This window comes from Bos javanicus, chromosome 18 (genome assembly GCF_032452875.1).
Source record: "Bos javanicus breed banteng chromosome 18, ARS-OSU_banteng_1.0, whole genome shotgun sequence".
In the NCBI taxonomy this organism is placed as follows: Eukaryota; Metazoa; Chordata; class Mammalia; order Artiodactyla; family Bovidae; genus Bos; species Bos javanicus.
In genome coordinates this window covers 15,804,208-15,831,056 of record NC_083885.1, presented here as the reverse complement: position 1 = coordinate 15,831,056, position 26,849 = coordinate 15,804,208, and the positions used below count along the sequence as shown (strand labels likewise).

General features: G+C 36.2%; 1 protein-coding gene and 1 long non-coding RNA gene across 2 annotated transcripts in view; one reads left to right on the top strand and one right to left on the bottom strand.

Annotated features, from left to right (window-relative positions):
* LOC133229529 (uncharacterized) overlaps nt 1-26,849 on the bottom strand; it is an 81,527-nt gene that overhangs the window by 8,339 nt on the left and 46,339 nt on the right. The window contains exon 2 of the long non-coding RNA XR_009730565.1: nt 25,774-25,926. This is a non-coding gene — a long non-coding RNA (uncharacterized LOC133229529). The remainder of the gene's footprint in view (nt 1-25,773; nt 25,927-26,849) is intronic.
* ITFG1 (integrin alpha FG-GAP repeat containing 1) overlaps nt 1-26,849 on the top strand; it is a 296,021-nt gene that overhangs the window by 239,922 nt on the left and 29,250 nt on the right. Inside the window, exon 14 of the mRNA XM_061385926.1 lies at nt 6,369-6,447. Within this exon, the coding sequence (XP_061241910.1) occupies nt 6,369-6,447 (79 nt within the window). The remainder of the gene's footprint in view (nt 1-6,368; nt 6,448-26,849) is intronic.

The following is a 26,849-nucleotide window of genomic DNA, read 5'->3' as shown; positions in this document are numbered from 1 at the left end:
CACAGCCACTATGAGTACCACATGAGTACCTGGTCAGACATATCTGCTTTCATATCAAAAATGTGGACATATCAAAGGGGAGGTCTGAGGAGGAGAGATGCAGAGGGTACATGGGAATTCTTGGTACTTTGCACTTAATTTTGCTGTGAATCTGAAACTGCTAATAAAAATAATGTCTTTTTTTTTAATTAAGTTCAAGTCTGACTAACTGGAGGCCAAAGATTAACTTGGCTGTTCAAGAATTGTCTACCCAGTTTGTGAAACATTCAGACCCTTTGTTCCTCTTTTCTCTGATAGTCCCATCATGTGGCTCTTTCATTACCCTAGTCAAGCAAAGTTTTAGCAGAAAAATTGGTAGAAAAGGCCGTTCGCTTAAGGCAGGTTATATTTCTGAGATCACTAGTGCTCCCATTCTCCATATCTTAAATTTAGGAGAACAGAGTCATTGAGAAAGTCACGTAAGTAAAGTGCAGCATGCAAAGCGGCTCTTACAGTGGTCATCTTAGCAGTCCAGCACCTTTGGGCTTTTCTGCAGGTGATACACCTGCCTCCCACTCACTCATTGATTACTTTATTTGAAGTTCAGATCCTGTTGAACTGCCCTTCACATCTATCATTTTCCTTCCCCACTTATCAGTGATCACAATTTTGTGGCAAACTAAAAGAAACAAATATACACTATTCTACCCCAGTTTTCCATATATCAAACGTATGCCCACTTGTGAAATTATTTATTTCATGATAAAGGGGGCCTTCTTGATATTGCTTTGATATCAGATCCACTTGATCATAGTAGAAAATGTTATGATAGATATGACCCAGTATGAGACTAAGAGGAAAAGGTGCATACCATATGGTATTCTTACCACTTGAGTTAAATCATGAATTGAATAAATACTGTTCTGCTGCCTATATATTCCCAGCTGCTACAGGCAACCTGTCTGATACATGGAGAGAGGAAAGAATATTTAAGTCAGCAATTAGTCTCACCCAAATTTCTTTATTTCCAGATTCCTTCATTTTCATTCAACTTTAGCTACTCACTCCCATGTCTAACCTTGTGCTTTGTTTGCTTTGTGTTCAGTCGCGCAATCGACTGATGTCCAACTCTTTGCAACTCTGTGCGCTGTGGCCCACCTGGCTCCTCTGTCCATGGGATTTTCCCAGCAAGAATACTGGAGTGGGTTGCCATCTCCTCCTCTAGGGGATCTTCCCAACCCAAGATCAAACCCGTGGCTACCTGCTTCTCCTGACTTGCAGGTGGATTCTTTACCACTATAATGATAAACCTTATCTACCAGAAATGTTTTACTTTTGAAATCTCAGTGCCACCATGTTTAACTCCCATAAAGCACTATGCTTTTACTCTACCTGCCTGGCAAAGTTACACCCCTGGGTTAATCCAACTGTCTGTTTTGTTCACTCCCAGCTCTAGGCTATTAGGCATTTCTAAAGAAAAATATACAGCCCTGAATGTTGTCCCCACCACTGACTCATTGTCGTGAACCTCAAATGAGTATTTCTAATTGTATCATAGTGTTACATGGATTTCTGGACACCTTTTCTTAGGGTACTTTCAGGATTTTCTCTTTGTCTTTGATTTTCTACTGATTTGAGTGTGATAATGTATAGATATAGGTTTTTAGGTATTTTTCCTGTTTGGTATTTTCTAAAAACTTCCTGGATCTGTGGTTTGGTTTCTGTCACTAATTTTGGAAAATTCTTATATTATTTCCTCAAATATTTCTTGTTCTTTTTTCCCGTTTCCTTTTGGTAGTCCCACAATACATATGTTATACTTTTGATAACTGTCCCACAGTTCTTAGATAGTCTGTTCCAAATTTTCATTGGTTTTTCTCTTTGCAATTCAGTTTTGGAAGTTTCTATTGATATATCTTCAGGCTTGCTGATCCTTTCCTCATCTGTATCCAGTCTACTGATGAGCTCATCAAACGCATTTTTCATTTCTATTGCAGTATTTTTTTGTTTGTTTGTTTGTTTCTTCCAAACTTTAAAGTCTTTATTTTTTATTTATTTATTTTTTAACGTGGTTTGGATCTATTTTTTTAATTTTATTTTATTTTTAAACTTTACATAATTGTATTAGTTTTGCCAAATATCAAAATGAATCCGCCACAGGTATACATGTGTTCCCCATCCTGAACCCTCCTCCCTCCTCCCTCCCCATACCATCCCTCTGGGTCGTCCCAGTGCACTAGCCCCAAGCATCCAGTATCCTGCATCGAACCTGGACTGGCAACTCGTTTCTTACATATTATACATGTTTCAATGCCGTTCTCCCAAATCTTCCCACCCTCTCCCTCTCCCACAGAGTCCATAAGACTGCAGTATTTTTTATTTCTACCATTTCCTTTAGATTCTTTCTTGGCATTTCCATCTCTCTGCCTATATTAACAATCTTTTATTGCATATTGTCTACTTTTTTCCATTAGAGGTGTTATCATATTAATCAGTTATTTTAATTTCTGGTCTGATAAATCCAGCATTCCTGCCATATCTGAGTCTGGTTCTGATGCTTGCTTTGTCTACTCACACTTTGTTCTCTGCCTTTTAGCATGCTTTGAAATTTTTGTTGAGAGCCAGACATGAGGTATTGGGTGAAAGGAACTGTGGTAGATCAGCCTTCATGATGAGGATTTATGTTTATCTGCTAGGAGCTAAGACTGTGTTACTGTTTGCAGTAGCTATGCTGTCAAGAGACAGAAGTTCCCTCTAGCATCTTTGTTTTTGTCTCTATTGTCTTTGTGTCACCCTACAGACTTCTCTTAAAGGGATCAGAGGTCTTCAGATCTTTTAACTGTAATCTCATTATTAGCAACCCAATTGATGTGGTGGTGAAGTATAAAACTATGGTAGGAAAAGCATCCTATAATCCTCTGATTAAATCTCAGACTTTAGTGAACCTGTGTCCCTAAGCTGTGACTTGCACAAGTGCTTCTCAGCTTGCCCTCCTCTACAGGTTAAATAGGAACTCTCAAACTAGTTCACACTGATTCTCCAGCAATGTTTCAATCACAGTTTAAGTGTTCCTCCCAGTACTGGCTCTAATTTCACTCTTCTGCTTCTGGGCTTCTGCTCCCAATAAGCTGTGATTCCTAAAACATGTTAAATGCTATGATATAAGGGGTAAGAGGGCTTTCCCAGTGACTCAGTGGTAAAGAATCCTCCTGCCAGTGCAGGAGATGCAGGTTCAGTCCCTGGGTCAGGAAGATCCCCTGGAGGAGGAAATGGCAACCAACTCCAGTATTCATGCCAGGAAAATCCCATGGACAGAGGAGCCTGGTGGGCTGCAGTCCATGGGATGGCAAAGAGTCAGACACAACTGAGCAGCTGAGCATGCATGCCTCCCAAAGGGTAAGAAACCAAACACATAGGCTCAGGTATCAGTCATATCATATCCAATGGTAATGCAGAGTAAAGATTGAATTACTCATATGTACATAGTACAGAGCAGCAGTTCTCAAAACTTCTTAATCTGAAGACTCCAAATAGTTGTTCTTATGTGAGTTTTGTTTATCAGTTTTCTATTTGAAATTAAAACTGGAACAATTTTAAATATTTCTATTAAATCATTTTAAAACAATAAAACCATTACATGTTAACCTCTGTTTTATTAAATAATAATTTCCTGAAATTCAACAGTGGCAGTTACTTAAGTTAGTTGTAATGTGGAATTTGAAGCTATATCAGTGAATTTTTCCAACTCTGTCACATAACTTACTGGTTATTTAGAAGTCTGTTGTTTAATTTCCACTCATTTATTAATTTCTCATGTTTCTTTCTGTGGTTGTTTTTGTTTTGTTTTGTTTGGCCACACTGAGTCTTCATTGCAGTACAAAAGCTCCTCATTGTTGTGTGTGGGCTCTGTTACTGATTTCAAGTTCAATTCTGTTGTGGTGAGAGAACAAACTGTAAAAATTTCAGTACTTTTACATTGATTGGAACTTGTTTTATGGTCTAGTGTATGTTTCCCCTTAGAGAATGTTCCTTGTATGTTTGAGAAGAGTATGTGTTCTGCTAAAGTTGAGGAGTGTTCTAATCTACAAAATCTATTCTAGTGTTGGCCAAGTCTTTGCTTCATTGGTCTATCCATTAATGACACTAGTGAATTATTAGTAATTATAAGAGTATCCCCTATTGTTATCTATTTCAACCATCAATACCTCATATATTTGAGAACTCAATTAGGCACATTTATGTTTATAATTTTGTCTTCTTGATGCATTGACTCTTTAGTCATTATAAACTCCCATTTTATGTCTCCAATAACATTTTTATGTTAAAGTCTGTTTTGTCTGATATTAATATGGCTACTCCAGCTCTTATTTGGTTACTGTTTCCATGGTACATCTTTTCCATGCTTTTACTTTCAACCTATTTGTTGTAAAAACATTTGTTTTTAAAGTGTGTCTTTTATAGACAGCATATACTTGGAAGATGTTGTTCTATCCTGCTCATCTCTGCCTTTTGATAGCAGTGTTTAATCTATTTACATTTACTATAATTACTAGTAAGGTAGGTTTATGTCTGCCATTTTGCTATTTTGTTCCTTAGTGTTGCTGCTGATTACCCACACTTGTTACCAATGGGGTTTTTGGACTCCAGGGGTCCTTGTGCCACACTTTGAGAACTGTTATATGGAGGAATCATGTCTGGATTTCTGGATTCTTGTTTTTCAATGTCAGAGTGACTGGTGCATGGTGGGAAGTTAATTTCAGCTCTAGGCCTCATAACAGAGACTTGTTTATATGATTTTTTTAAATTGACTGTAGGAAAAAAGAAAAAACTTATAAAATCTGTAAAATAAGATATTATAGATAGGAGTATGAAATTTCCAAATGTGAATTAGAAAAAAATATTCAGGAATTTAATTGGGAAGGTTCACAAAATACAGTACTTATAGCCTAAGATACCAGTCTTCCAGTACAGAAACTAGACCATGGGTAATAAAATGAATCTGAGGTTACAACACTGTGATGAATATAGTCTCACGAGTATTATCTCTAAGCCTCACTGCAATGAGACAGGTTTAAAATATTAAAGGGTACCATAAATATCACATTTCTCTGACCACTGTATCACAAGAACAAGAATGTTTCCAAATGCTTGTAATCTGTATTTTGATCTAAGATTATACAGCAAACTTTGGAAAGTTTTATTTAGATTATGTGTGAACTTACTATATGTTAATCAATAAAAGTGAATGGCTTTTCATATATTAAACTTGATGTATATTTGAAAAAAAATAAAATAAAATAAAATATTAAAGGGCATTCACCATTCCAAAGAAACAAACCCATAAGAGATGAAATATTTTGCGTTAAGTATATATCACATTAGTGATGTTTGTTACTAAGCATGTGAAGTAATTTACAGCTAGTAGAAGTGATAAATGTTTGTATTTATGCATTGGGTGACATATATAAGAATGCCATGTTTATCATGGCAAAAAAAATGGAAATGAGTGTTGATCAACAAAAGAATGAAAAATATTTGTGCTATAATCATCCAGTGGAGTACTCCCCACCTGTGCATCAGGTGACATACATAAGAATGCTATGTTTCTCATGGCCAAAGGAAATGGAAACAAGTGTTGATCAGCAAAAGAATGAAAAATATTTATGCTATAATCATGCAGTAGAATACAACCTTGAACTATAGTACATGCTTAATCATGGATGAGTCTCACATTAATGTATTTTTTAAACAGTCACAGAAGGATACATAAAGTATGGTTCCATTTACATAGAAATTTAAAAGAGGCATAACCAAATATATTTTAACATTTATATATATGATAAAACTCACATCTTCCTTAACTGGAAAAGAATGTATTCTCTAAGTCTAATGCAGGATATAAAATGTTTTAGAACAACTCATCAGTATTTTTTATTCTATTAGGATTACAGTGGATGGATTTTATTTATATTTACTGGGAAAATATAAACTATTCCAGTTCATTCCTGAAGGGAAAAGCAATGCTATAGTCAACAGAAATGTCATAATAAAACTACTTAAGGTGGGACCAAAAGTAGTAAAGAAAATTCTTCCTAAAATATTCATCTTTATGTAATAAGGAAGAGACATTATTAGATTTTAGAACTATCCAATAAAATCAATGAACTATATAAATAAAATTATCAAATCATTTAAAGTTAAGCATTTTCTACTAATACAAGGTTTTTAATAACCATAACACTGGTTATCTATTTATGAACATGTTCTCTAACTGCTATCTAATATGTAAGAATTTTATATAGAAGTATTTACTTTTTGTAATAGATTTGCCTGAAACTTCCGATGATGCACTTACTTTCCAAGGCTTAACTATTTCTTTTTTATTGTAGCCCTTTGGAGTAAATCAACCTGGACCTTACATCATGTATACAACTGTAGATGCAAATGGCTATCTCAAAAATGGTTCAGGTAAGACTAGATATGCATAACAGTACATTTAATCAGTATATTGGGTTGGCCAAAAATTTTGTAACATCTTCCAGAAAAACCCAAACAAACTTTTTGGCCAACCACATATTAACAAAGTAAACTGAATGGCAAAAATTTCATTGTGTTTTCACACTCTTTATAAAATCTTCACTTTTTATATTATACTTTGTCTTTCTGTATACTTACATAAGTAGATTACAAAAAGTCCTCATGACAAATATATTAAAACTAAATTCTTTATATATGCCTATTGTATGGAGCCAAATCATTGTCCTTATTTTTCAGTTGAAGTAACAGAGATTAGGAATGATTACTTGAGACATCTTGATCAAAGTGGTGAATTTGTTAACAGAGCTCATCTTAAAAGAAGTAAAAATTAGGAATTCAATCTACTATATTAATCCTAGTTTTTTTTATATGTCGAATAGAAACTGGAATATTATACAAATTTATATAATATGTAAATTGTTTTGATATGTGACTATAAAGAAAAATCTTGTTTTACATTTGAATAAAGGGAAATGCAATCAAAGCAAATGGGAAATAATACAAAGCAAAGGATGTCTGATCTTAACAGATGGCTTAGCTGACTGAGATAAGGTCCAAACATTTCAATTCTCTAAGAAGGAAAAGGAATCCTAACATACACGTATGCTTCTTTGAGACTGCTAAATTCCTAACCGTGAAGAAGTACATGTAAACAGAGTTATTGTTACTCCTCCATTTTTAAATGAACTAAATTAAAAAGAACTCAGTATATGGCAATTTTCATTTTATATAATTTTATTAAATATGCCAGAGTGTACTTCATTTTAAGCTAATTGCACACATTTAACACTGTCATCATGCTACTTCATCAGCACAGAAACATTCCATAAAACAAGAACTGAAAAAGTCAAGGAGAAACTGACAAACTCAATCACAGTCTACCCTTGGACAACACGGGAGGTCAGGCGCGCCGACCCTGTGCGGCTGGAAACCCTGCCTGTGATCTATAGTTGGGCCCAATTCCTCCATATCCTTCAGTTCAGCCAAGTGTGCATTCTGTAGTACTGTAGTATTTACTATTGAGAAAAATCTGCATATGAGCAGACCTGAGCAGTTCAAACTTGTGTTATTCAAGAGTCAATTGTATAGTCAAATATGTTGATACACCACTGTCAGTCAGAGAAACAATCTGGATATAGATGATTTGAATAAATTACTTATTTACACTTTAAAACATATGTATATTAAACTATACAATAGATTCCAGGACAAACTGGTTTTATTTTTTATCAGCAAACTCTTTTAGACTTCTTTTTTAAAAAGTATTTATTTTACTTTTGCCTGCACTGGGCCTTGGTGTGGCACACCGTGGTGCACTTGCTCCAGAGAGCATGGGCTCTGTGATGGTATCACAGCTGCCCCACAGCATGTGCGGTCCTGGTTCCGTGATCAGGGACTGAACCCATGTCCCCTGCACCAGAAGGCAGATTCTCAACCACTGCACCACCAGGGAAGTCCCTCTTTTAGACTTTCAAGATGCTGATAATTTCAGTTCTAGATTAAATGTTTCAGAATGCAGAAAAAGATGAAGTTATTCATTCATGTTATGAAGCTAATATAACTTCATAAAGCTGATATAATTTTATAGCTAGTTTACAAAGCCACTCCTGTATGGATCACAGCCTTGTCATGGCAAAGGGGCTGCCGTAACTCAATGAAACTATTACCCATGCTGTGCAGGGACACCCAAGATGGATGGGTCACAGTGAAGAGTTCCGACAAAACATGCTTCACTGGAGGAGGAAATGGCAATCCACTCCAGTAGTCTTGCCACTCCAATCCGGAGACTACTGGAGTGGATCAAAAAGCAAAAAGATATGACACCGGAAGATGAGGCCCCCAGGTCAGAAGGTGTACAGTATGCTTCTTGGAAAGAGCGTAGGGCAATTACTAATAGTTCCAGAAAGAATGAAACGACTGGGCCAAAGCAGAAAGAATGTCAGTTGTGGATGTGAAAATGATGGTGGTGAAAATACAGTCCAATGCTGTAAAAACAATACTGCATAGGAACCTGGAACATTAGGTTCATTAAACAAGGTAAATGGGATGTGGTCACGCAGGAGATGGCAAGAGGGAACATCAACATCTTAAAATCAGTGAACTAAAATGGATGAAAATGGGACGAATTTAATTCAGGGGACCATTGTATCTACTACTATGGGCAAGAATCCCTTAGAAGAAATGGAGTAGGCCTCAGAGTCAACAAAAGAGTCCTAAACACAGTACTTGGGTGCAGTCTCAAAAACAACAGAATGATCTCGGTTCATTTCCAAGGCAAACCATTCAGCATCACAGTCAGCATTACAAGTCTGTGCCCCAACCATTAATGCCGAAGAAACTGAAGTTGACCAGTTCTCTGAAGACCTACATCAGTTTCTAGATCTAACAATAAATGTCCTTTGGTGTCCTTTTCATCATAGGGGATTGGAATGCAAAAGTAGTAAGTCAAGAGATACCCAGAATAACAAGCAAGTTTGGCCATGGAGCACAAAATGAAGCAGGGCAAAGAATAATAGAGTTTTGTCAAGAGAACATGCTGATCATAGCAAATACACATTTCCTATAAGCCAAAAGATGACTCTACACATGGATATCACCAGGTGGGCAATACAAAAATCAGACTGATTATGTTATTTGCAGCTGAAGATGGAGAAGCTTTATATAAAGTCAGCAAAATCAAGACCTGGAGATGATTGGGGCTCAGATCGTGAGCTCTTTATTGCAAAATTCGGCATTAAATTGAAAGCAGGGAAGAGCACTAAGCCATTCAGGTATGACCTAAATAAATTCCCTTTCGTTTATGTAGTGGAGGTGATGAATAGATTCAGGGGATTAGATCTGGTAGACAGAGTGCCTAAAGAACTATGTATGGAGCTATGTAACATTATACAGGAGGCACTGACCAAAGCCATCCCAAAGAAAAAGAAATGCAAGAAGGCAAAGTGGTTGTTTGAGGAGGCTTTACCAATAGCTCTAGAAAGAAGAGAAACCAAAAGCAAGGGAGAAGGAAGATATACCCAACTGACTGCAGAGTTCTAGAGAATAGCAAGGAGAAATAAACAGGCCTTCTTAAATGAACAATGCAAAGAAATAGAGGAAAACAATAGAATGGGGAAGACTAGAGATCTCTTCAAGAAACTTGGAGATACCAAGGGAACAGTTCATGCAAAGATGGGCACAATAAAGGACAGAAACAGCAAGGACCGAACAGAAGCAGAAGAGCACTGAAGGCTGAGCACTGAAGAAGTAATGCTTCCCATCTGTGGTGTTGGAGAAGACTCTTAAGAGTTCTTGAAATGCAAGGAGATCAAACCAGTCAATCATAAAGGAAATCAACCCTGAATATTCATTGGAAGGACTGATGCTGAAGCTGAAACTCCAATACTCTGGCCACCTGATGTGAAGAACTCATTGGAAAAGACCGTGATGCTGGGAAAGATTGAAGGCAAAAGGAGAAGGGGGCAGCAGAGGAAGAGGTGGTTAGATAGCAACAACTCAGTGGGCATGAATTTGAACAAACTCCAGGAGACAGTGGAGGGGAGAGGAGCCTGGCGTTCTGTAGACCATGGGGTCACAAGGACTCAGACACGACTTAGAGACTGAGCAACAACAACAATACAAACTCAGCATATCTAAAACCCAAAATTTAGCCCACTTGCAAGCTATCAATCAAAAATGCTATCAAAAATACTATTCATTTAATTACATTTTGAAAGAATTTCTTAAGACCATCAATCAGGTGATTATCACAGGAATGCACTGATGGTTTAAAATGGGGGAAATTTCTTTATTTTCATAACGGTAGATCAGTTTTTTAAAGACCTGTCTTTTTTTTTCATATAATAATATATTATTTAAATATTTTCATGTCCATATAGCTAGTTATGGATTAAAATTAGGATTTTTTAAATTTTTTAAATTGAGGTATAGTTATAAGTCAACTATACTTAGTGTTATATTAATTTCAGGAGTACAATATAGTTATGCAGTGTTTTTATACATTATATTTCATTTAAAGTTGTTCTAAAATATTGGTTATATTTCCTGTGCTGAACATTATATCCGTGTATCTTATTTGTTTTATACCTAGTTGTTCTTAACTCTTAATTCCCATCCCCTCTATTGCCCGTCACCTCACTGCTCTTCCCTCTGGTGGTGATAGTGGTTTAGTTGCTAAGTTGTGTCCGACTCTTGTGACCCCATGCACTGTAGCCCATCAGGCTCCTCTGTCCATGGGATTCTCCACGCAAGAATACTGGAGTGGGTTGCCTTTGCTTCTCCATGTCCCTCTGGTAACCACTAGTTTGTACTCTGTATCTATACATCTGTTTCTCTTTTGTTGTATTCGTTTGTTCTATTTTTTAGACTCCATATAAGTAAAAACACAGTATTTGTCTTTCTATGACTTATTTCTTTTTTTTTTTTATTTTCCTTGTTTATCTCTTTTATTTTTTTTAATGAAGATTTTTTTTTTGATTTTTATTTTATTTTTAAACTTTACATATTTGTAAAGCATAATACCCTCAAAGTCCATCCTTGTTGTTGCAAATGGCAAAATTTCATTCTTTTTAGTTCTAGTTTCCTGTGAAATTGTTTTACGTATGGATACAGTAACTGGATAATTTGCTCCTTTTTTCCCAACTGTAAAGATAACTAAAGATATATTTGATATATTTTAGTGTGCTTAAATGAATAATACTTCACAGGAAAAAATCTAGAAAGATACTCATCAAATTGTTAACATTTATCTTGGGAGAGCAAGATTTCAAGAGATTCACGTCCTATTTGTTAGATTTTCATAACTATTTACTACTTTTAGTGCTTTTTTTTTTTAAGGTAAATTTTATGCAAATTTAAACCTACCAAAATACTCTTAAAATTAGATACAGAAAAAAAATTTTTAATAGGGATTGTTGTTCACAATATATATTTATTGAACTTCTGTTACAAGCCAGGCATTGATACCTAGTAATATATCTAATTAGATGTTAAAAACCCATTCAGTGATATTTACTACTCCTTGCTGTTTTTTTAAGCGAATGGAACAGTATTTCCCTAATGTGATTGCCCAAAACAAAAATGGAACTTCGGGTTTATTCTCACTCCATTAAATATTTACTTCTTCCCTACACTGGGAAGGAATCTGTAAGCATAAAAACAAAGGAGAAAATATCTATAGAAAAACAAATACAACTGAATGAATAAGTCAAATAAATGCATACATTTTCATGGCCAAAAATAAAAGGCTGTAGCAAACTGGGAAAATCTAAATGTCCAAAAATAGAGAAATAATAAATTATGACATTTTATTATAGTTTCCAGCCTATGAAATATTTTAGAATAATTTTTGATGAAATGAACAGATGTTTAGGGTCTAACACTTGGGAAGGAGGCATATCTGTGTGCATAATCTAAATTGTATGAGTGTAGATGTTTTTAGTATACCCATGTGTAGGGAAAATATAAAAATAAAATGACATATAGAAATGTTACTAGGATTATCTTTTGGTTGTGGGATTTTCTTTATATAGTTTTTGCATTTTAGTTTAGTACACTGATCATATGTTGCTATGAGAAATATATTTAATTTGAGAAATATGTTAATAAATAATCATAAATATTTTAACCATATGCTATATTTCATGCATAAATATACATTCTAAACAGGGAAGTAGCAGTTAATTAAGGAAGTACTATTGTGAAAACCTATGCCAAATTTTAAAGGATGAAATTTCTACTTTAAATGTTAATTAAGCATGTTGATGGGCTTCTCTGATGGCTCAGATGGTAAAGAATCTGCCTGCAGTGAGAGAGACCTGGGTTTGATCCCTGGGTTGGGAAGACCACCTGAAGAAGGGAATGGTAACCCTCTCCAGTATTCTGGCCTGGAGAATTCCATAGACAGAGGAACCCGGCAGGCTACAGTCCATGGGGTCACAGAGTCAGACATGACTGAGCAACTTTCACTTTCACTTTTCAGGCATGTTGGAATCTAAAGAAATTGGTTAAGCCATACCTTCCAACCCATCCTGCCCCACTTGTAGAGTACTTTCTACTCTAGGAAGAGAACGACCACATAAATAGCCCTGGTTTTCTTAAAGAGCAGCTAAGGTCACTACTCACTAGTGGGTCATGAAATGATTTTAATGACTTTTGATAAGGACTTTATATTTAATAGAATAAAAGGTAAAAAATATCAAAAGTATCCCACATTAGTGTTGTTTCATGAAAGTTTTAGTATGTGTTTGTGTTCATAAGTGGTGATGACATGAAACTTAGTTTTTATTGTGGACTGCGGTCAAAAATGTTTGAAAGCCACTGTCAGAAACAGTAACTTGCCTTAGTGTTATTCAGAAAAGGCCTGGCCTAATTATCCTTTTTGCTTATAGACAGATTTTATCATTATTACCAAGTATTCTGTGGTCCTACTCTACTTCCTGGCAAAGTCAATAGCTAAATGTTATTAGACAATTATATTACAGAGGAGTCGTTAATTTTTTAAATAACTGTTTACTACTTTTATAAATTAGCTAGAAATCTACAATAAGGACCCAAATTTCTTAAATAATATTAAAGAAGAACTTAGTAGATAGGAGCATGTAGGCCAGATTGTGTGCATTAGTGAGTTGTTGGTCATTTCTAAATAATAACATTATTAGACCAACAAGTATTTTTCTACCTCTTAAATTGCTTATTTAGCCCTGCTGTTATAAAATTATTTCCCGTTAACATATCTGAGAAAAGCATTAGTAACCTTTACCTACTATACACCCTTCATCATAAGCCTCAAATATAAGAGCAGTTAAAATATATAGCAGACTGATGTAAAAGAAGCACTGAGAAAAAATGATTTGTTGTAACACATAATAAGTAAGCACTTTGTCTTTCTAAAATTTTAACCTTTCAGGTTTCTCCATTTTAATAAATAGCTGTCAATTAATTACATCTTCCAGTGTCCAAAAAAATGTATTATTCTTTATGTCCATTTCTCACCTACATATTTTCTGAAATTATCTCCAGAGTATAGTCATGTTCCATTTATCCACAGGTAATTATCTATAAAAGAATTTTTTAGTCCTAGGTCATTTTATTTTAATCATTCATAATATTTTAAATTGTCATACCCAGAAATTTTAGCTTGAGTAATACTTAATCAGGCATATTTTTGTGTCAAAAACTGTAATTCATAACAAAAGAGAATGGAGTTATTATGCCCTGCTGGGTTATCCATGACACTCTTCTTATCTTAAAGAATGAATTCTTCTTACAAGAAGAATCATTCCCTTTCCTTAATCTTATACCAACTTAAGATCTGATAGGGACTGTCAATTCCACAGAGATTAAGATGAGAGCATGGCTAATAATGATTTTTTTTTCAGTGGAATGAAAGAGAAAAAGGGAGGGAGGGAAATATGAAATAGCTCGTAAACAGTACTGATATATCCTCTTTATTTAATTGTAAGTTGAATTTATAAGTTAATTAATTATAAGAAATGCAGAAAGTCTGAGAAACTGCAAGGGAAGTTTACAAATTATTCAGCTGTTGAGCAGTTAAAAATCCCATCTGCACAGTACAAGTGAGTCAAAGTCATATTCGGGGAAACCAAAAGAAAGAAAATAAGAAATTATAGTGTCAATGAAACCAAAAAATTTGGTTCATGAAATTCTATTTATGAACTGAGTTCTAGTATTATAGATACTAGACTGTAATACTAATACTAAAGGGAAAACTACCACATAACAGCTTTGAGAACAGAAAGTGGGGGAAAGAAGATAATTTGTCTATTCTATGCTTTCTGCTAGCAAACGTTTTGTCATCCTACAATGTGTAAATTACTCAGCAAACTCTGTCTACATGTCAGTATATTTGGTAAAGGAATTTAATTAAAATCTCACTCATTACTCAGTAATACTATTCCTTCTCATTCCTGAGTCTTACTTAAGGACTATTGTCATTAGCCATGTTTTCCTCTAACTTCAAGTTATGCACAACAGGAACCATAGAAAGCTGCTAAGAGCTACAGTGAAGATTTAAATTCACAAATATATTATGTATACAATGGCTGTTACATAAGAACCACTCAGTATATCCTGAACAAATGCAAGAATGAAATAAAATTCTGGAGATGAAATAGAATGGCATTTGGTAAAAAGGGGAAAAAAAGAAGGTATTTGGGGAAAAAAAAACTAGATTTTGCATCTCCTTAATTAATTTTTCACCACTCCCTATCTTAAATTCATTAGAAATACAGTATAAGGTAAAGTCAAATAAGTAAATTTAAAGAAAGTACTAATTTAATCACAAATTATCTTTTTAACAACTTCCTCATAAGTATTTCCCTTTTTAAACTAGCTCTACCCTAAAACAAATTGTAAATTTTTATCCTCTCATATGTTTTTTCCATTATTGATCTGGACTTTCTAGACCACAAAAAAACAAATGTATGTTACAGACCCATAATGATAATGCGCATACTCAACATAATGCCTCATAGGTCCCCACACTACTCCCACAAAGACCTAAATCATGGATCAATATTTTCTCATCTTCCCATAATCTCTTGACATTGCTCTCTGTAAATTTAGATAGCAATTGCCTGAACAGTTGTGCTCAGTAACATAGAGATTAGTTTCTAGAATGTTGAGATCTCTTAGAAATCTAGTTTCTTGCTTTTATATCCCAAAGTGGCTTCCTACTGCCTAAGAATCAAGGGTTTTCATAATTGAACCCTAAATTACCTACCAGCCTTATCTTTTCCCTTTATGCATCTGGTACATATCCAGCTTGGTTTCCCATTTATCCAGCTTCAGAGACATTCCAAAATAAAGGCCTTTGTTCATGTTTTCAATCTCTAACTCTTCCCCATTCTTATATCTCAGAACTTCAAATGTGACAATATCAGCACCATCCCATTGGCTCTCAAAACTGGAAATAAACTCTCTTTCCACCAAATGTCAATAGAATATTATCTTGTACTTCTCCTTACAACACCTACCACACTCTACCTTGTATCATTAGTTTTGTCTTATCTCCCATGTACTGTAGGTACACTGAGGAGTGTATTTTGTATTTATGTGTGTTGCCCATTCTAGGACATCCAAATAGTTGTTGAATGAATGATTACATAAAGTCAGTACTAAGACTTCCATTTCTTTAAAATAAGATTTAAGGCAGAAAACTTTACCAAAATCGATTTAAGTGACAGTTCTTAACTGATTATAAACAAATTTTTAAAAATCTAACATAAAGTAGTGGGATTAGTTCATAAAAACTGAATTAAGATTACTAGAGCTATGGATGTTTATTATAAAGCCCCTGCCTTGTGCTGGACACTATTCAGACCCACTACATGTCATCTCATTGGACTTCACAGTAGCCTTACTAGGCAGTCCTCATTCTACAGCTGAGACTCTGAGAACTAAAGTAATTTAGCTGTGTCATTCAGCTGTTAACTAGTCAAGCTAGATTACTCAAGACTAACTACAAACCCACACATTCTTAACAGTACTCCAGTATTTTTAAATGTCATCTTGTCCAAAGCTTAGCATATTCTAAAAAAGGAAATCATCCCTAACACTTTGTTTCATTTCTATTTAAACTATGGTAACTATGTAAAGTGAAATGGTGGCTACAATTTAACAAACACAGCTTTGTTTTATGATGCTTCTGTTTCTTTTTTATTGCTATGGGCTTATGATTTTTGTACTTCATGATCTTTTATTTTTCATAATGATTTCAGAAACAGCACTTGGGTAATGGGTACATTCCTTGCTTTCTGGGATGTTGCTGAATTCTTCCCTGCTCAATACCACCTTACCACTACACATAGGCTGAAGAAATAGAGCAAAAATCAGAACCAGACTCAGATAAGTCACAGATTTTGGAATTATCAGATGGGAAGGATACAATAATTATGATTAACATGTAAGGGCTCCAATAGAAAAAGTGGACAACATGTAAAAACAGATGGATAATGTAGGCAGAGAGATGAGAATTCTAAGAAAGAATTGAAAGGAAATGCTAAAAATCAAAATAGTGGTAACAAAATTAAAGAATGCCTTTCTTTGATGGGCTCATCAGTAGAGTAGACATGCACAAGGGAAAAATCAGTGACCTGAAGACATGTCGATAGTAATTCCCCAACCTGAAATGGAAAAACAAACCAAAAAAAGAATAGGGGAGGAAAACTACAACAGAACATCCAATAACAAATTCAAAGTGAAATATATATATATATAGTTGGAATATAAAAGGAGAAGAAAGGACAGAGCATAAAAAATATTTGAAGAAATAATGTCCAAGAATTTTCCAAAATTAATGACTTACACCACAGTCCTAGGAAGCTCAGAGAACATCATACGGGATAAATGTCAAATCTACACCAATGCATATTATAATCAAACTGCAGAAAACCAAAGACAAAGAGAAAATCTTAAGAATAAGCCAGAGGAAAAAAATACCTTACATCTAGCAGAATAAAGGTACAAATTACAGCCAACTTTTTGTCAGAAACCAATGCAAGCAAGAAGGGAATGAAATATTTGAATTGTTGAGAGAAAAAGCTATCAACCTCGAATTCTATGTATAGCAAAATTATCTTTTCAACATGAAGGAAAATAGACTTTATCAGACCAACAAAAACTGAGGGAAGCATCCTCAGTACATTTGCTACCTAAAAATAGTTAAAGAGGTTCTTCAGGGAGGACTATGACAGGTCAGAAACTCGTATCTACATAAGAAAGGAATAAATATACTCCGAGAAGAAATAAATGATGATAAAATAAGCCCTTTTATTTCTTCGTTGATGTAAAAAATAACTTTTAGACTGTTTAATGATAGTAACAGTGCACTGGGTGATGACAGCATATGAAGAAGTGATATGAATGACAGCAGTGTCGGAAGAGATCGGAGAGGGAATTGGGAATACTCTGGTATTTATTTAAATTAGTCCTTTCCATTTATTTAAATGACAATCAGGATATCCTTACCAACAGATTTGCATAATAACCTCTTTCAGAGAAACAATAGTAGGTTATAAAACTTAAATATACTTTATCATTATATTTAAATTTACCACATTTATTTGTTCACTACATATATTTATCACAGCCTCCCTGGTAACTCAAATGGTAAAGAATCTGCCTGCAATGTGGGAGACCTGGGTTTGATCCCTGGGTTGGGAAGATCTCCTGGAGGAGTACATGGCAATCCATTCCAGTATTGTTGTCTGGAGAATTCCATGGACAGAAGAGCCTGGCAGGCTACAGGCCATGGGGTCACAAAGAGTCAGACACAATTGAGCAACTAAGCACAGCACAGCATACTTTTATTGGTGCTTCCTTGGTACCGATTTACCGGTCCAGGGATAAATGCAGGGGACATGAGTTTGCTCCTAGTCAGGGAACTAAGATCCCATGTGCCACAGAGCAACAAGCCCCCGCACCATTACTACTGGAGCCCACGTGCCACAACTAGAGAGTCTGTGCACCATGAAGATCCTGCATGACACAACGAAGATCTCACATGCCACAACTAAGACCCAATGCAGCCAAATAAATATTTTTGGAAATTGTAATTATAATTATGTATATTGTCTGAGAATGGGGGCTATGCATACAGCAAATTGCACAGTGATAGTGGTTTGCTGTATGAAGATTTTTTATTGTTATTCAAAAAATATTTATTAAACATACAAGTACAGCCTATAACCCTAGATACTTTTAAAAAGTATGAAATACAGTCAGGGGCTTCCCTGGCGGCTCAGTGGTGGAGAGCCTGCCTGCCAGTGCAGAGGACACAGGTTTGGTCCCTGGTCTGGGAACATCCCACATGCAATGGAGCAACTCAACCCGTGCACCACAGCTACTGCACCTGTGCTGTAGAGCCCAGGAGCTGCAATTATGGAGCCGTCCTGCCAAAACCACTAAAGCCTGTGCACCCTGAGCTCCTCAGCAAGAGAAGCCACTACAGTGAGAAGCCCACAACTGGAAAGGAGCTCCCACTCACCACAACTAGAGAAAAGCGTGTGCAGCTACGAAGACCCAGCACAGCCAAAAATAAGTAAAAAGATTCACAGTTCACATTGAAATATATACGTATAGTCATTATCCTCAAAAAGCCTACAGTTTATTTGGGGAGTAAAATCAAGAAAAAATAAAATGATAAAATACTAATGAAAGATGAAATATTTGTAGAAGACTAATAACTTTCTGGAAGATGACTGACTTCAGTATTCACAGATGTCTTCTATGAGACTTAGGTGTCTAGAGTACAATAATGAGAAAGGACTACAACTCCATATCATTACCTACAAAACTAACCAGAAATCTGATATTCTTCTCCTTGGTTTGCCTGAATAACTTAAGATGATACTTTGCCAAGTGCTGTGAATGTGCAAAAATATTAAGACATGGTTACTTTATATTTCAAATATCAGGAACTTTATATTTTAAGAACTAGACATATGTTTTAAAATATCTTAAATAGGAATTACAAAGCAATAAGCATCGAATTATTGGCAACAATAAGTGTGACAGGAACTCAAAGAAGGAAGAGGCCATTGTAGACTGATTTACAGGTGACATTTTTGTGAGGGAAATCATTTGAAGAATTGATGTATAATATGGATAACACTAGAAAAGTCAAAACGTGAAAAATGTAACTTTATTAGTGAAAGTGAAAGTCGCTCAGTCTTGTTCGACTCTTTATAACCCCATGGACTACATACAGTCCATGGAATTCTCCAGGCCAGAATACTGGAGTGGGTAACTTCCCTTCTCCAGGGGATCTTTCTAACCCAGGGATCGAACCCAGGTCTCCCACATGGCAGGTGGATTCTTTACTAGCTGAGCCACCAGGGAAGCACAAGAATACTGGAGTGGGTAGCCTATCCCTTCTCCAGCGGATCTTCCGGACCCAGGGATCGAACCGGGGTCTCCTGCATTGCAGGCGGATTCTTTATTAGGAGTGACTCAAAAAGGATTTGTCAGTCAGTCAAGAAAATCTTATTCTATTTGTTAAAATCTGTTTTGTACACACAAAAGCTATCATATCTTTGAATATTTCCTTTTTATTTTCATAAGTGCATTGAGGAAAACTCTAGAAGCCTAGATAGATGTTCCCTCTGGTTTTATTTAGTTGCTTCAGTGTTTTTGTGTCACTTGGCAAATGGCCTGGAACTTAGTTCAGTCATTGGTCTTTACACAAAATATTTATTATTTTAAAATTTAATTCAGTGAGCAGTTTACTAACCATTATGATACATTTTACTTAATTGTGTATGTTTATAAAAAGTATCCGAAAAAGGCAATGGCACCCGACTCCAATACTCTTGCCTGGAAAATCCCATGGACAGAGAAGCCTGGTGGGCTGCAGTCCATGGGGTTGCGAAGAGTCGGACACGACTGAGTGAATTCCCTTTCACTTTTCACTTTCCTGCATTGGAGAAGGAAATGGCAACCCACTCCAGTGTTCTTACCTGGAGAATCCCAGGGACGGCGGAGCCTGGTGGGCTGCTGTCTATGGGGTCGCACAGAGTCAGACACAACTGAAGTGACTTAGCAGCAGCAGCAGCATAAAAAGTATCAACTTAGAATATGAATGCTACTTATTTCAAGATTTTATATTGTTTTAAAAATCAATGAACAATGTAAAATAGACCTGATTGCCCATTTGCTAAAATATATTTTAAAATGAACGAGAAAGAAAAAAAGTGAATGAAAAATCTCCATTTAACAAGTACAGTATTGGAAACTTGTGGTTTCTGGACCAGCATGTAAAGAGCTTAGAAATCATACTCCCATCCTCCCCTTCCACCTCACCCCACTCCCCCTAACACCCACCCCCACCTGCCAAAAGATGACCAAAATGAAAATCAATAACTCATGTTAGATCCATTAGAGAATTGAAGACATGGGGCAAACCCTGCCCCAACACTAGAAAGACAGACAAATGCAGAGAATGACAGCTTACCAGAGCAGAAGCTACAGCTAGGACCAGCTACAGGCAGGAACACTTAAAGTGTAATTCTGGAGACTCAATTTGAGAGGTTAAAAAATCCTGCCCTTGGGGACCCAAACTTTCATGATTCTTACCTCAGTGAGCCACACAAAGTTCTCAGGGTCAATATCTAAGAAAAATTCCCTTGTGTTTCTGTCAGAAAGAGAGAAAATTTTGTTGTTGTTGTATAGTCATTAAGTCGTGTCTGACTCTTTGAGACCCCATGGGCTTCAGCATGCCAAGCTTCCCTGTTCTTCACTGTCCCCTGGAGTTTGCTCAAACTCATGCCCATTGACTCGGTGATGCCATCCAACCATCTCATCCTCTGTCGCCCCCTTCTCATCCTGTTCTCAACCTTTTCCAGCATCAGAGTCTTTTCCAGTGAATCGACTCTTCACATCAGGTGGCCAAAGTACTGGAGCTTCAGCTTTTGCATCAGTCCTTCCAGTGAATATTCGTGGTTGATTTCCTTTAGGATTAATTGGTTTGATCTCGTTGCTGCCCAAGGGACTCTCAATAATCTACTTTAGCATCACAGTTGAAAAGCATCACTTCTCGGCGCTCAGCGTGTTTATGGTCAAACTCTCACATCTGGAAAAACCATAGTTTTGACAGTATGGACCTTTGTCAGCAAAGTGATGACTCTGCTTTTTAATACACTGTCTAGATTTATCATAGCTTTTTTCCCTAGGAGCATGCTGCTTTTAATGTCATGGCTGTAGTCACCGTCCGCAGTGATTTTGGAATCCAAAAATTAAGTCTGTTGCTGTTTCCATTTATTCCCCATCTGTTTGCCATAAAGGGATGTAACCGGATGCCATGATCTTGGTTTTCTGAATGTTGAATTTTAAGCCAGGTTTTTCACTCTCCTCTTTCACCTTCATTAAGATGCTCTTTAGTTCTTCTTCACTTTCTACCATTAGGGTGGTATTATCTGCATATCTGAGGTTGTTGATATTTCTCCCAGCAGTCTTGATTCCAGCTTGTACTTCTCCAGCCCAGGATTTTGCATGATGTACTCTGAATATAAGTTAAGTAAACAAGGTGACAATATACAGCCTGACATACTCCTTTCCCAATTTGGAACCAGTCTTTTGTTCCATGTCCGGTTCTATCTGTTGCTTCTTGATTCGCAGGTTTCTCAGGAGGCAGGTAAGGTGGTCTGGTATTCCCATCTCTTGAAGAATTTCCACAGTTTATTGTGATCCACAGAGTCAAAGGCTTTAAAGTAATCAATGAATTAGATGCAGATTTGTTTTTGGAATTCCCTTGCTTAAGTTGGAAATTTGATCTCTGGTTCTTCTGCCTTTTCTAAATCCAGCTTGTACATCTGAAAGTTCTTAGTTCATGTACTGCTGAAGCCTAGCTTGAAGGATTTTGAGCTTTACCTTGCTAGCATGTGAAATGAGTGCAACTGTATGGTAGTTTGAGCATTCTTTGGCATTGCCTTTTTTGGGACTGGAATAAAAACTAACCTTTTCCAGTCCCGTGGCCACTGCTGAGTTTTCCAAATTTGCTGGCATATTGAGTGCCATGCTTTAACAGCATCATCATTTAGGATTTGAAATAGCTCAGCTGTAATTCCATCACCTCTACTAGCTTTGTTCATAGTAATGCTTCCTAAGGCCCACTTGACTTCACTCTCTAGGATGTCTTGCTCTAGGTGAGTGACCACACCATCATGGTTATCTGGATCATGAAGATCTTTTTTGTATAGTTCTGCTGTGTATTCTTACCATCTCTTCTTAATAGCTTTTGCTTCTGTTAAGTCCTTGCCATTTCTGTCCTTTATTGTCTTTGCATGAAATGTTCCCTTGGTATCTCCAGTTTTCTTGAAGAGATCTCTAGTCTTTCCCATTCTTTTGTTTTCCTTTATTTCTTTGCATTGTTCATTTAAGAAGGCTTTCTTAACTCTCCTTGCTGTTCTCTGGAACTCTGCATTCAGTTGGGTATATCCTTCCCTTTCTCCTTTGCCTTTCGCTTCTCTTCTTTTCTCAGCTATTTGTAAGGCCTCCTCAGACAACCAGTTTGCCCTCTCGCATTTCTTTTTCTTTGGATGGTTTTGGTCACCATCTCCTGTACTATGTTATAAATCTCCGTCCATAGTTCTTCAGGCACTCTGTCTACCAGATCTAACCTGTTGAATCTATTTGTCACCTCTACTGTGTAATCATAAGGGATTTGATTTATGTCATACCTGAATGCTCTGAGATTCCCTGGTGGCTCAGATGGTAAAGAATCTGCCTGCTATGCAAGAGACCTGAGTTCCATCCCTGGGTCAGGAAGATGCACTAGAAAAGGAAATGGCAACCCACTCAGGTACTCTTGCCTGGAAAATCCCATGGACAGAAGAGCCTGGTGGGCTACAGTCCATAGGGTCACAAAGAGTTGGACACGACTGGGTGGCTTCATTTTCACATGCATACCTGAGTGGTCTAGTGGTTTTCCCTATTGTCTTCAATTTAAGTCTGAATAAGGGGAAAAATAAACATTTTCAAATACTCCCAGAGCTACTGTTCTCCTTAACAAGGGCCTGCCCTCGAGTGTAATTATTTTACCAAAATGTAGGCAACTTTGTTTTTACCAGAGCCTGACTGACTTGATGGAAATGAAATATGCAGCTTGAGCCCTCTCCAGTCTCCCTGCCTCACCTATGAGGATGGACTGGAGGTAGAGAAGCACTAGGAAAGTCACAGCCCAGGGCCATAGATTCACAAAAAAACTGAGACCTAATCTTAGGACTGGAGAGCACTTATCCTCCCTTTACATCTTACCACCACATCAATCAGGTTCCTGTATAACAACAGGATTACAGCTGAGCAAGGTAAAGGAAACCCAAAAATAACAGAAGAGACAATAACAAGGACATGAGAGGAAATTTTAGCCTCTGACACCTACAGTTACAGTAACCAGTAAATGCAATCCAGTTCATAGTCAGGTAAACATAAAAACTAAAGGCCTCTTTATCTTAGTTCTTTTTGCTCGAAACATCAGCTCCAGCTTTCAACAGAAAATTACAGGACATGCTAAAAGGCAAAAAAAGAAAAACTGTACTTTGAATAGACAAAACATTAGACCCAGACTCAGTTATGACAGATTTTGTAATTATAAGGCTAGGAATTTAAGATAATATGATTAATATCCTAAAGGCTCCAATGGAAAAAAACTGAAATGCTAGAAAGCAAAAACACCATTAACAGAAATGAAGAATGCCTTTGATTGGCTCAGAAGAAGCTTGGACATGGTCAAGGATAGAATCAGTGAGCTCAAAAATGTGAATAGAAACTTCCCCAAAAAAGGGAAGTGAAAAAGGAATACAAAATATAGTACATCTTAATGAATATTCAGGTATGAATTGCTACACTAATGGCCACAATGACTCATAATAGTCTTGTTCCACATTCACTCTGTTTAACCAAGGGGACATCAGCAAACATGACACAAACAGATCCTTGATAAACTCTTAGACTTTGAGACCTACCTTTTTAGAATGCCGCCCTGAAGCCTGCCCAGTCTAGTCAGCTTAAGAATGAAAGATTGTAAAGAGAGAAGCCTACTCAGGCATTCCAACTGACCTACCAGCTGAATGCAACCATGTAAGTCCAGCCAATCCACAGAATCAAGAGAAATAAAATGGTTAGGGTTGTAAGTCACTAAACTTTGAGTTGGCTTGTTATACAGTAATAAATAATCACTAAAAATAATGTATTGTTTGCTTAAGAGCCAAATATGAAAGAATTTACAGAAATGGACCTATCAACATTATTAAAAAAGTACGTTTGGGAAGTACAGTAAATACTAGTACATTTGAATAGACAGTAAAAGGAAAGAAGTATGGAGAAGGAGAAGATGAAAACTTAAGAGTTTAAGAGAACATGCTTACTGATATTCACAATTTTAATCACATCCTCTAGGGAAAAGGTACATGTGAAAAAAGTGACTTTAGTAAAGGAAAATTTATAAGGTATTTTGGGGCTTTGTGTCTATTGATACCCAAGAATTGCATCTATACCTCTCTGCAAGTTGACTAACATGTGACATCTACCTACTCTAATAAACATTTACTTTTAAATCACATTTCATTAAATAATAACCTATCTTGCAATTTGAAACTAAAAAATGGCTGCCTCTCACCTTTGGTTTATAAAGTAGTCATGTGTCGTTTATCCCTATATCAGAACTAAACAGTTTTACTCCCTTCTGGTTTTCATCACCACCAAAAAAGAGTTTATAGCAAAACTCTGTGGCCTGTTGGTTTGCCTCTCAAAGGGGTATAGATCTCCAACTTGAAAAATAAAATGCACTAAAGCACAAGTCAAGCTATTCCCATTAGCTCATTTATACCACATTGTCCACTTTGGAAATCAGAGTTTTATCTTTTTATTCCAGAGAATGACAGCTGAAATATAATAGCACATAATCTCAGGAAGGTTTACCTCCTTTATACAACTCTGTAAAGGAGAGCAGACCATTAAATTAGACCTCCACAGGCAATAACACCCAATGCAGTTCAGCTTTATGAGAGCTGTGGATATGTTTTATTTTTTCCCTTTGCATTCTTTTTTCATGCATTGACAATGGCTTTTATCATTCCTTCATTAGATGCTTATGTGCATTAGGTTCTAGAAAAGCAGTTATCAAAATCAAACTACTCAGTTACTTAAGAAGCTAATGAACCATTAATTCTACTCTTTCATATATTCCCAAAAGAGTCTAAAATATATGTCACACAAAAATTTCTACATGGATATTCATAGCATAATATTCGTATTCATAATAGCCAAAAAGTTCAATAAACAAACCAAATGTCCATGAACTAATAAATGAATAAACAAAATGTGGCATATCAGTAAATGGAAAATTATTCCATTAAAAACATGAAACATGCTATAACCTGGATGAACCTTGTAAAACATTATTCTAAGTGAAAGAACTGAAGTGAAAGAAACCAGATACAAAAGGCTTCATATTACATGGTTCTGTTTATATTAAACGTCCTAGAAAAGGCAAATCTGTAGAAATAGAAAGGAACTGGCAGTGTGGGGTACCAAGAACGGGGCTGGAGAAGAAATGGGAAGTGACTGCTAATGGGTACAGGGTTCCTTTCTGGAGTGATAAAAATGTTCTGAGACTAGTGGTGACAGTTGTACAACCTTGTGACTAGAGTAAATACCACCGAATTGTGTACTTGAATCTGGTGAACTTTATATGTGAACTATACATCAGTTTAACAAAAGAAAAGGAACGAAAATACTCACATTATAAATTTATAATTGGAAAGCAGGTTGACAGGTAAAGCTTGAATCAGGATTTTAGCCTTCCTCATTTATTCCAAATGAGAAATCAAAAACTTCTATGAAAAACCGGTGTTACGGTGTTTTTCAGGAACTAATATCAAGTTGAAATTCAGCCTAAGAAAAAAACAGAAAATATGAGGAATGAATAATCAAAATAACAAGTAACATTAGTACAGTGCTTTGCAGTTTTTAAAGCACTTTTATATACATTAAAAGTCAGTTCTGTTGTTGTAATTACCTCATAAAACTGTTCAGTAAGTGGTATTGTAATTCTAATTTTATAGATGAGGAAACATTCAAGTTACATTTTTCTGTTGCTATATCTTTAAGCACCCCCAAGTCAAGATTTGCCTTTTTCATCTCTGTTAAAGGCCTACAATGTACATTCAACAAATGTTAAGGTGAATGAATAAACAGGTAAATTAAGGCTTAGAGAAGGCAAGGAACTTTCTAAAGATCAAACAAAGCAGGGTCCACTACTGTCTTTGGCATTCAAATCCTGTGTGCTTTCCATCATATCACATCACAGGTCTCCTCTGTTAAGGAAAATATCTGTTCAAGTTCCAACCTTTAAGCTGGTATCAAAGTTATTTTAATTCAAAGCCAAAATGGAGGTCTTCAACAGCAATCATTTATATGGCATATTAGTAAACCTCAAGAAAAACTAAACAGTTGTACACATTATATTTTGTTATTTACTATCAAACCTTCAGGTAAGTAAAGCAGACATTTACCAGATGCCTGATATGTGTCAGCCACTATGTGAGCCCTGGTAATGGGGCATTCAGTTCAGTTCAGTTGCTCAGTCATGTCCAACTCTTTGTGACCCCATGGACTCAGCATGCCAGGCTTCCCTGTCCATCACCAACTCCTGAAGCTTGCTATAATGGTTGCCATCCAACCATCTCATCCTCTGTCATTCCCTTCTCTTCCTGCCTTCAATCCTTCACAGCATCAGTATCTTTTCAAATGAGTCAGTTCTTCGCATCAGGTGGCCAAGGTATTGGAGCTTCAGCTTCAGCATTAGTCCTTCCAAT